Source organism: Dicentrarchus labrax, unplaced genomic scaffold (assembly GCF_905237075.1).
Source record: "Dicentrarchus labrax unplaced genomic scaffold, dlabrax2021, whole genome shotgun sequence".
Lineage (NCBI taxonomy): Eukaryota > Metazoa > Chordata > Actinopteri > Moronidae > Dicentrarchus > Dicentrarchus labrax.
Window position 1 is genome coordinate 1,088,236 of NW_026136715.1, and position 12,416 is coordinate 1,100,651.

At 39.0% G+C, this 12,416-nt stretch overlaps 1 protein-coding gene across 1 annotated transcript in view; it reads left to right on the top strand.

Moving 5' to 3' along the window:
* slc6a8 (solute carrier family 6 member 8) overlaps window positions 1–8,417 on the top strand; it is a 43,155-nt gene extending 34,738 nt beyond the window's left edge. Inside the window, exon 13 of the mRNA XM_051425167.1 lies at window positions 755–8,417. Within this exon, the coding sequence (XP_051281127.1) occupies window positions 755–889 (135 nt within the window). The 3' untranslated portion in view covers window positions 890–8,417. The remainder of the gene's footprint in view (window positions 1–754) is intronic.
* The last annotated feature ends 3,999 nt before the right edge of the window (window positions 8,418–12,416 follow it).

The window sequence follows — 12,416 nt, forward strand, 5'->3', positions numbered from 1 at the left end:
TAAAATAAAACATAAATATACAGAAAAACGTAGTTTTTATTCGTTTTATAACTTGAATAACTCTAATCACGTAACCACTCCTCAAGCCGAAACCAACCAACCAACCAATCAGACGTATTGTTGGACGCGTCTTTGCAGAATATGGGTGGGAACAAAATCTTGTGTATTTAACCAGTTCATCCAGGATGTGACAGGCTTTTTTTGGGGGATAGTTGCGGCCTAAAATCTCTGATTTCACAGCAGCTTTTCTAAAAAATGGCGATGCATGTTACAATATTTTTAGGCATTTAAATGTGTGATTTTTTCATATTATTTATGCTATCAAGGGCAACTTGTTCCAGTGAGATCAAAATTGCTAGTAGTTTGTAGGAATGGGAAAATATAGTTTTGCAGCAAGCAGTGTAGCTACTGGCTAGTTTGTTGCTGCTAACGTTCGCTCTCATAGTCAGTAGCCTAGCTAAACTGGAGCAGCAAAAAAATCAGCCAGTCTGGTCTCCATCGAAGTGAAGTGTTTGGGTGCACTTTGGATTCTACAATCTCTCGGGGAAGAAGGAACTCGACATGACTCATTCAATAAGTGAGGCTTTTGAATCAAATTGTGATCTAAGAATCAAAATTGAGTCGTGAGATCCTGAAAGATTCACACCCGGTAGTTTGGTGACGTGTAGCTCAACGTTTAGCCACAGGGCAGCTTTAATGAAGGCAGGTGGATCTCATCTGTAGGTCCTTTAATGTTTCCTGTTATGTGTTACAGCGCTGGGCCCACCTGACCAATCCAGTGTGGGGGGTCCATCACCTGGAGTACATGGCCCCTGACATCAAGTCCCTAACCTCGTTGTCCCCTGGCACTGACGACAACAAGGTCATCATCTTTGAGAGCGTCATGTAGGCGGGACTCCACTAATCACAGCATCTTCATCTCCATCCGTCCCACCTATGACAAGATGGCCGACACCTCACCACCACACACCCAACCTTCATATTTACCTCCACCCGGTACCAGACCTCAGAACGGACTCTAGAAATGATCAATCAGCTGGCTTCCTCAGATCCATTCATTGGTTGTCTCCTCGGATTAACCGTGCATCCACTGATCTCCTCAGCTCCTCCGAACGCCACCAGGCAGACCAAAGCTACGAAGATTTTTCACACCTGTAAAGGACTGAAGGAGTCAGATAGTGAGGCAGCCCCTTCAGGAGGGTTTTTATAATTATGGCAACAACAAAATGCTTCCTTTTTTTCCAGATTCTGACACAAATTTGTGATTAAAACCAGCAGAGTTCTTTAACCGCAAAGGGCTTCAATTCCTCTGGTTCTCATAAAGAAAATGTAAATATGAATTCTCCTTGACTATTTAAAGGACGAAATGCAGAAATCTTTCACACTAGTCAAACCCTGGAGGGGCTGAAGAAAGCTGGAGAGATGTTCTTCCTGATGGAGTCTCACTGTGTTCAAAAACAAAGACGCTGCTGGACGTCAAGCTTCCTCCAACTTGGACGAAGGGTATCAATGCAATCTTGTCTTGTGGTGGGCGAATTGGACAAGCAAACATACACAGACCCGATAGACTGCCATTACGCACGCACTGCCTGTGATTATCTCATCATCATACAGCACTGGGACTGTCGCTTGCTGCTCAAGCTTTTTCTTTTAGCTGCAATTTTGTGATATTTGAGCTCAGAGTTTAAACCTGTGGGTAAAAATGTAAACTTTAAGACACTTTAATGGGCTGTGTGTGTGTAATGGCTGTTTATTAAGACAGAGTTGTAGACAGACAGACTGACCCCCCAAAAAATTACCAGAGGTAATTTGCGTCATAACAGGGTTTAAAAATAGCCAAAGATGGTCTTCTACTTCTTCAGTCCTTTGGTCAAATGTAAGAAAAGAAGCAAGGTGGCGTCCCAGGGTTCAGTTCCTGGAATTAGTAATTTCAGTTTAGTTGTCAAGACACTTGAGAGGGTGTCTGAGTTCTGTTCTGTATCATCACGTGACCAAACTAAGAGTTTGGCCACAGGACTGAAGTGTAAAAAAAGTTTTTGCTTTGGAACAACCAGCGGTCAACGAATGCACCATGCTGCCAGGAGGCCGAACTGACCTCTGAACGCATCGTAAGACTCTCCCGGTTCTGCTCTGGTCTCAAGTTGAACAAGTTTTTACTTTTTTCTTTTCAGCTTGTTTGTGAGCACTTTATGTGACACTTGGATGGTTATTGATCTAAATTGTAAAACCTGTAGTCGGTATCAAACAGAAAACGGATGTTTCGACATATCAGCACAGCTCGTTTCTGTCCTCGTTACTGTGAATCACCAGCTCCTACTACTGATCCTAGAACAGTCCAGAGTCCTGAGCAGCATGTGGTTCTTCGACCCACTGACCTCCGATCTATTTTCTGCTGTTGTTTTGGGAATTCAGTCGTTGTTCTTCTTTTTTTGTCCATTCATAGTGAATAAATACTTCTATATTAATCACAACCTCGTTGCATCCAACTGACTGGGTAGTTCCAGTCTGCGAAATCAAAGTCCGATTCGACAAAGTTCAGAATTAAACTGAACTCAGAGTTTGAAAATGTACTCTGAACAACTCTACAAAAAAGGGAAAAGATCAAATTAAAAGCTGAAAAACACATCTGACCTTTAACCCCTCCATGTTCTCTATCTGACCTCCTTGTGAGGAGGTTCAGGTCTGTGTTAGAATCAGGTCAAAGGTCGGGCTTTGTTCTGTGTCCGCGGTTCGACTTGAAGTGCCAAACGGAGCGATATACTCGCCCTGCAGGGCTGATCCCAGACCAGGGCTCCAGGCTGCCAATATCAACCCGTTCACTCTTCTACTTCTTCTCTGCCTCGTCTCATCGCTCCCATTAACGCTGAAGTCCTCCCTCCGAACATCGCACTCTCCTCAAACGATGGTCAATGCTGATTGTTTTAATCACGTTCACGTTCTCAGTTTTAGGCCTGAATATTTTGTGCCAGACGTTTTATCCAGAAACTGAATTACATGCTATCCCTTTCTAAGTCCCGCCCCTTTTTGCTCTGTCATCCAATAATAGTTGAGCTAGCCTCGGTCAACTTCCTCCTGAAAAGACACATTCACAAGATGGTTAAAAGATAAAAGAGACATATATATAGTCGCATATTAAGTTAGCTAATGTTGGCAAAACGCTAGCTAATCTACGTCAATCGTTAGCTAGCAAGTTGGCTGGCTAGTTAGCTATTAATAATTAGCTAGCTAAATACATCTGATATGTTAGTAAAACTAATTAGCTAGCTAATGCTGATGTAGATTGGGTCAACTGACAGTAAAACAATAAGAACTGGTTTTCTGGGTTGAATAATAATAATAATGATAATAATTACGGATTAAGGATTAATCTTAATGAAACTCATCTTTAACTGAATAACTGGCCCTAAAACTTGGACCTACAGGTGGATCCATTTATAGACCAATTTGTGTGAAGTACAAAGAAACGCATCAGTAACCCTGATACTGAAATGCAATAAATCATTTTAAAGATTTATTTTAATCTAAACTCTCAAATCTAGATATTGAAATCAGCCTAAAAAACCCAGTACTGGTTGGGCCTCACGCCTCACACCTTAGTCCAGAACCACCAACAGAGCTTCACTGGGTTACTGGATCTTTTTAAGGTTAACTTTACGTTTTCCTTGGTGGGCAAAAACTAAAACTTAAAGGTGGGTCAAAAGCAAACATTATTGAATGGTATTATAAGATGGATCCCAAGTTCCCTTAATTGACTTCCTGCGCAAAGTGTCAGTCAGATTATGAAAAAATTATTTCATATTAGAGATCAATCATATTTAAGGAGTATTTTTACTTCACAAAAAAATTAAATATAAACAGTGATTTATATTATGATTCTTTTTGCTCTCTGGCCAAATCGAACCTTAAGGCTCTACAGTCGCTGTTAGTGTGCTGACACCAGTTTTTTTAGCAGCCTGACTGATTTTAAGAAAGCATTGAAATGACTTTAAGAGTGAATCCGTATTTTTAGCGGCATTCAGATGAGTCGGTGGAGAGATGAGAGCCGGAGGACTCAGCTTGTTGCCAAGCGTTGCCTTACGTCGTTGTCTTAACTCTAGAGCCCGTACGGTTGACTAGCCAAACCCAGAGCCCTACAGGACATCCTGTGTACGGCTCTGGTTTAATATCCCACCAGTGAGAGTTCTGCGGGGGCGTGTCTACAACTCTGTCTCCTAGCAACCACTCACCATCCACCTATCACGGGGAAACATAATGATTAGAATGTAAAATATACTAAAACTACATACATTTGCACATTGTTGTACAATAATGTTGCTAGCACTTTTAAAAAGACTCGTGTTAGAAATCGTGTTTTGTTTTACATATTGTAAAATGAATCAGAGATTTATTTTGTGGAGGCTTTTATTTTGCTGATACATACAGTATGAAAGATATATATATTGAATATGTGTGTTATCTATATTTGATGCAGTATGTAAATGTGATGATGATTTCTGGCTGATTGTTCACGTTTAGCCGTCAAACACGAGCAACGCAGCGTATGAAGCTACCACCTCGAGCTTCAGGCTACCTCACGTCTCATTCAGACTTTCAAAACAAACTTCTTTTAGCTTTTTATGCAAATGTCTCATCAGCGGCTGCCAGCAGGGGGGATTATGGGAAGTGTTTCTGGAAATATTTCCCTCCCCAGCCTGTTTAGTGTTGCAGCTTTAAAGGTTCTTCAACACCAATGCAAATATAACAAACTGAAAATCTGACAATAAAAAAACTGGCAAAATTCTACAAATAAAAACCAAAACTGTAATGGATTTGTTTGAGAGAGTAAAGTTTGTTTGGCTCTATATTGATAATGATAATGAATTTAAAATGTACTGACATGCGTTGGTGCTGCAAGGCCTTTAAGTGGTGTTTGACCGGCTAATGTGAACGAGCAGCGAGGGGCGGGGCTTTTATTCTGGCGGGTTTGCTGCGATGCAGTGATGTTAAGGCTGTCGAGGCTTCGTGTGACTCTGAACACACTACGAAAGGGAATCTTTTTTCTTTACTCTTTTGATTTCTAATTTTCAAAGTGCTGAATATTGACGAGTTTTAGCTTTAGAAGATTTTAGATTTTTTTTCTCTCTGTGTGATTTACTGAATATCAGTTTTTCCTTCAGACCCCCCCACGGCTCAAACACTCAATATTATTTCAAAGCAGAAACAAAAATATGATAGTGAATTATTTTCCACATATTCTACATTCAGGCAGATGGGTATGTATGTATGGGTATGTTTAAAAGTGAAGATAAAAACATTTTAGGACTTAATAACTGCCGACTGCCATTTTAAATAATGAGTGTGTGATGACGGCTGCTCTGTCTGAGAAGTTTTTTTTTTTAAAGTTATTTTTTTGGCCTTTTATTGCCTTTATTGTATAGTGACAGCTGAAGATAGAAAGGGTGGCAGAGAGAGAGGGGATGACACGCAGCAAAGGGCCACAGGTCAGACTCGAACCTGGGCCGCTGCAGCAACTCCGTACATGGGTCACCAGCTCTACCGACTGAGCTAACCAGGCACCCTCTGTCTGGGAAGTTAAGTGGAGAATAAACCGCTCACTACCATCTGAACAGTATGCAGTAGAACAGCTACCTCAATAAGGTGAGTCGGTCCACCTGGACAGACATTACAGCAGGAGGAAAGAACTACATATCAGAGCAGCCAGTGGGAGCTTCCAGACACTATAAAGGAGTAGCAAGTCAGTTCAGTCAGCCATTCTGTCTCCTTATAATGTTTATTTCAAAAGCGGCAAAATAAAAACGGAATTCGAGTCAATTAAAGAAAAAATGTGAGGATGAAAACCGACCAAAAAACCAAACTCTCTGGTTTCAACATGAATCCAGGTTTCCAGCCAAAACCATCAACACTCACCAGGAAGCACCAGACCAGCCAAAAGCTCCAAAATATTTCAACATCACAGGACGATGTTTTCATGGTTTCTGACGTTGTCGACATATAAATTGTGATCCTGAAAACCTTTCTAAAAAATCTGATAAATCTGACGCCTCATGTCAGCCGCAGTTGTTAAAGGTAATTAAACCCAAACTGAATGAGTAAAGTTACACTTTTACAGTAAAATATGATCGATTGCACCTAACATCCTTTATTATAAAAATTTAACTCTTTTCTGTCTTTGAAATTTTGAAAATCAACCTAAAGCCATTAATTGGTCCCCCCGCAGTGGAGCTGATGCTAATTGGCTGGTCTGGAGACTCTGATTTAAAGTGTTGGCATGCAGAGATTATTACTACTGTTTATCGAAACTAGTGAGATTAGAGATCAAATGTTGTTGTAGAGGTCACATGTGACTCAAGTGCCACTAATAACTCATTTTCACTAATAAAACTAACCTGAGGCAGTTTTTTATAACAAACAAAATGACATTAGAAACGTAGAATTGTTTATTTTTTAAAGCAAAGTCGTATCATTGTTTTTTTAATCTCATCTGTGGACGGGAGCCTGGGAGGGTCAGAGGGTGAAAAAAGAAATCTACAGCCACTGAAGGCAAAAGAAAATATGAAAAAACAACTTGAAAAAATGAAAATGTACATTACAAAAATCTGATGTTGTTTCATGTCATTCTGTCTTTGTGCTCTTCAGCCAAAAAAAAACCTCTTGTTGTGACAGAATCTTTGATTCAGAATTGTGAACTGTAAATTACATTTAATGAACAATCACATTGTTCAGTCTGCGGGTAAAACTGTAAGAATCTGATCTTCAATTCTGTCCAACAAACTTCACCATCGGACGGTTTCCTTCAGCAGAGAGCGCCTCTTTCCCAAAAACCATCTGAAGTCTGATTCTCCAAAACCTCCTGCTGTTCTCAGACCAGCACAGAGTGGTTTTCACTCACAACTGCGTTTTTTAAGTTTGGCCGTTTTGAAGTTTATTTCATTTTACTGTAGATTCTTTTTAAAAAAAAGATAATTTCAATGATTTTTATAGCCAAACCCATTGCCAAAGTATTTTTTAACCTCCAAAAAGTACAGAAGCTTAAAGGGATCGTTTGTTTTTTGGTTTCTTGTGATCATGAGAAAAATTATTTCCTTTTCTTGACACAACAGGCTGGCTTTATTGGTCACTGGTGCTCCTGAAAAACAATCAAAGTCTTACATCATATAAAAAAAACTTTCTTACCTTCAGGTTTTTTTGGGAAGCTGACCAGAGGTCAGGTGTGGCAGCAGTGGAACCAGCAGGGGGCGCTCTCCTCCAGTGGGTAACCCATCATGTTTGGGCTGGAAACCGTGCATGCTAAAACATACAGAGCCGAGGTTTGTGTTGAAATAAGTGGATGAAAAATTAGGTCATGATAAAACAAAAACTCTCACAAGCATCTCATAAACTCAGACAGTTGACCTCTGACTATTTTCTCCGTGATTCGTAGAGTGAATCATCTGGTGTTGTGCTCATTGACGGGTGGTTACTCAGTTGGAAAAACAATCGTCCAATCAGAGTCATCCTTCTATGAGAGAGCCAAAAAAAACAAGATACAGCTGAAACATTTAGTTGCAAATGTACCTAAAAATGTTTTCAGTACAATATAATATCTAATATAAAGTACAGTATCATCTGCAAACGTGTAGTCCACAGTCAGAAATGGCATTTCTTCTCTGAGTTAAAACTCAAATTTAAATACATTAACATGATTCACATATTGTTATCTTCAGTGCTACTTTCACTTCACAGGGATATTATTACTGTTGATGATCATTGCAAATAAACGTCCAAAAATCCTCTTAGAAATTAGAAAAAAGACGCTTAAATCTGGAAGTAAAAACCATCTCACAAAACTGAAAATATAAAACTAGATGAATCTAATCCAAATTTTCAACAACTAATACCTCATAAAGAGATTCTGTAGAGAGTTTTTATTTTTATCATTTCATCTATTTCCTGTCCAGGCTGTATGAGTTTCCAGAAACAAAAATAATTGACTTCATGTCCTCTCTGACTTTGGTGCTGAAACTAAGATTTTTTCGGGTCGGTTTTAAAGTTCAGTCCCGTCTGTTTCCAGCCCAAACTGAGATACATGGCGACTTCATTCATCCCAGTGTCGGCCATTTTATTGTAACTGTGTGTCTCTGTGTGACTTCCTGTAAACCACAGTCTTCCATCCATAACTGTAGATTAGACAATCGATTAGGTGATAAGTAGCTTAATAGCTGTTTTAACGGTAGTAACGACACTCGGGGCTCGACGTTAACGATTCACCAGCCAAAAACTCCATGATGAAAGAGTTAACTTTGTGTCCTGATGATGTCACCTGTGTTTCATTGACCTTTGACCCCTGCGAGGGTCTCCATGCTGTAAGTCACTGTAATCACTGTGCTCATCCACCACCAACTAAACCAACGGCAATAAAACTAACGTCATGACAAACAGCTGATCTGTCTCCGTGGTTACTGGGTTGTTTTCTGAATTTTCCATTAATCATTCAAATTAAAGTTTTTAGGAGTTTTAGGTAAAGTTGTATTTGTATCTTTACTAAAACTAGTTAAGATTTTTAACACTGCAGAGTCCATGCAGTCGGTATGTAGCCTGAAAAAAAAAAACATTTCAATCAACTGCTTTTCCTCCTCCTCTTAAAGTTTGGATTGGTTGTGAATTTCAAAATTTTTTTTGTTATATTTCTTGAAATTCCCAACAGCAATCGATAATTCAAAGAATAAGAAGAAAACGGACCCACGGTGCAAACAGGCAATAAAAAACCTTCATTCATTGATTTCAATGGAAATCGGACCTGGTGGAATTAATAATAACTATATAGAAATATGCAATCTTTTCCCTGATGTTTGAACTCTGTAGTACGTTTTATGAAAAAGGTCTGGGGCCAGTTGCACAAAACACCTTAAGTCTTTTCCTTAAGGTTTCCTAAAGATGTTTACTTAAGTATTAAAGGTTTTCTACTTATTTGGTCTTACACTTAAGGAAATTCTCAAAGTTAGTTAAAGAGTTGCACAAAAGACCTCAGCCACCAAAGTAAGGACAAAAACTAAAGCTACCTCGGACTCCATCTTAATCTATTTAATTAAATAAAGAGTACATTTAGTCAGGAATAATTCCTGTTAAAGCAATAAATTATAATTTTTAGAGCCATTAGGTTAGGTTACTTGGTTTGTACTGGTGGCAGATTTGGTTTGCAGTAAAAGACATAAAAACAACAAACAACTCAAACATATTGAATATTAACGATAAAGGACAAAAATCAGGACTCACAAATAAATATAATAAATAATTAAATAAAAAATAAAAAAAACATAAGCTAAAAGTTAGTTATTGAGTTATAAGTAAGTTATTTTCATTTGTTCTACATCTTGTGAATCAGACAAGTTGTCTTCACACCAGGTATCATAAGCAAACAGACAGTCTCCATGGAAACTGCAGGTTTACGACGACGAAATTTCTTTCAGTGCAGTGAATGCAACAACCTCAGCTAAAATGAAATTAAGCTTGAGGAGAAAACTTAAGGTCCTGTAGAAAATGAAAACCCTGGTTTCGTTGGGTCAAACAAAGATAAAGTGAGCTCACTTTATCTTTATTTTGAGTAAACTTAACTGGAGCTCAGCTAAACAAAGGAAAATTTCAGGTGAACTGAAAGCGAGAGAGTCAGTTTGCATTATGAGCTAAAAGACTGAACGGGAGCTCAGACAGGATCCGGCCTCACGTACAGTGTGAATGTTCAGAGCTAAATCTCTTAAAACAGGAGTCTCAAACTCAAATTGGCTTGGGGGCCACTGCAAGTACAAGAAGAAAGTGCTTACTAAGATCATACAGCAGCAGTTTCTATACATTTTTATATCATCATTTTATATATGTTGTTCTCAAAGATACAACGAATGAAACTTGCTCTCTTCATATCAACCATTTTCAAACACCTGCAGGCACCTTGGAACTTGTTTGACTTATTTTGTGCAAAAATTTAAATAAAACTACTATAAAAAAAAATAATCATCTTGTGGGCCAAATTATATTATATTTTTGACATTATGTCGTGGGACGGAGGGAGGGGGCTGGAGGGCTGGCAGTTTGAGGCTCCTGTCTTAAAACATCTGCAGCAAACAGCGGTTGCACCGAGGGGGCAGTATCTGGAAGATCCAGGGAGCAAATGTGATGAAACTTTTTAGAAGATTTTAAATTGTATTTTTGCCTTAATGTGAGTATGTCGATCCCAGGACGCCACTCTTATGTTCCCAGGATCTGATGTTCCCTGGTTCTAGAGTTACAGTTGGGGAACTTTGGACCCAAACTCCTGCTTTTCTTAGACTTTTTTTTAGTCCAGCTAGTCCAGCAGCTCTCTGCAACCGGTCTGAACTTCCAGGAAGCAAAAGACAGAAATACTGGAGGCTTAAAAAAAGTTCCTGGCCCGAGACGTTCTCCTGTCAGCGGTTTTAGACACAAGGCACTTGGGTCGGCTGTGAAAGCTGATCCAGAGGCTCGGCAGTGCGGCTCAAACCGGTTTCTAATGCCAAACGACCGTTTAGACCGACAGCTGCCTTATTAAGACCGAGAGGAGTCGAAGGTGGGACGCTATGTTTAGACACAAGACAGACAGACGGACGGATGTGTGTAATGTGCAGTGTGGAAGAAGTGTTGAGATCCTTTACTGCAGTAAAAACTACTGATACACCAGCTGATATTTAATCTTCGCCGTATTGTTTCAGCTGTGGTTTTTTGTTTTAAAGTAACTGAAGTTGTCAGATAAATGTAGTGTACAAAAGTTCAGTTCAGCAGTTTTAAGAAATACACACAGAACTGATACATTTAAAACCAATTAAATATTTGATTGAACTTTCGTCACTAACAGCCTAAACAATCTTATCTCCAGGTCCAGTTGGTTGTTCAATTTTCAATTTCAATTTCAATTTTATTTGTATAGCGCCAATTCACAACAGAAGTTATTTACTACTTACTTTCAAATAGGGCAGGTCTAGACCAAACTCCTTGTTGTTGCTGTTCGTCCAGCCGTCAGGATGTAAACATTTAAATACAATTTTTTCCCTTTTTAAAGAATCATTTTCCATTTTTAGACTTTTTCCGTCATTTAGAATTTTTCCTAAAACCCATTTTTGCCATCTCCTCCTTAACAGTCGGTCCGCCTGCTTGGACGGAACCGATCAATAGTTGCATACGGCTATACAATATCTGATTCAGCATTGAAGATATTGACCGGTGAGCCTCAGAGGGGGCTTAGCTCAGCAAATAAACAAACGTAAGTTAGCAACCATTGGGCCGATCATCACAAAACTCACAAGATATAGTTTCATTCAGTTCGACCACTAGGGGGCGCTACAAAGGTTACAAATGGCTGTGGAATAACACACATTGAAAGCTTTCAAAGACATTCATCAAGGCAAAGAAGGAAAAGCTTAGAAAATAAATAAAATGTTTGCACAGATTTTAGTGTGGATGCTTTTCTCCATTGAGTTTAAGAAATTCTCTGATTTAGCTTCTATAATGTGAATATTGCTGGTTTCTTTCGTCCTCTCTGACAGTAAACTGAATATCTTTGTTTCCGTGATCGCTTTCCACCATCTACTGGACCAAAAAAACTCTTCTAATCAACAAATTGACAGATTCATGGAACAGTAGTCAGTTAGGAATACAGACTGTCAGCCTCTCTTTTGTAATAATACAATTTAAGCCACAAATTGACAAATTATTTCAATTCCAATAATTCACATATACCAGTCTAACCAGTACAGTAGCACACACAGACTTTAAGGGTTTTCCTTAATTAAAAGAAAACCTTGGATTATGACTTTTTATTTAAAGTGAGAACTTTTTGTCATATTTGCAGAAAAACTCCACATAAAGTGAAACATTTGGATGTTTACTCAGAAGAAAAATGGGCTTTCCGACCATAATTATTACTTCATTATCACTCAGAAATACCCCAGACACCTACGCAGAGAGTGACGGAAAGGAAGAACGTTTTTATCCAAGGAACTTTCCACTCCTTTCTGGACCTGTGGCAACTGATCAGCCTGAAGGACAGTCTGAGTGTTTTAGTGCTGCAGCTTCCAAAGAAAACATTGAATTTAATTAATCAAAGAACTACAAGCTGATTGTCACAGAGGGAAGCTAGAGCCGTAGGGGCTGGCGTCGACTTTAATCAGGAGGAAATCCAAAAGTTAGGCGATCAAATTTCCCAGAGTGAAGTTTCGGTGCCTCTGGAAGGCCTCCGAGACAACAGCATGATGAGTAAATAATAAGTCATCATGTGAACGTTAATGTTTTATTACTGTTTGCCTCACAAACTATTTCATCTGTTCCCTTTTTAAAACATGTTTACATTCATTCTCATCTACTTTTTACTAAAATCTGACTTGAGTTTGGTACAAATGACTCAGAATCTCCACTTCAAGAAAAACAACAACAGA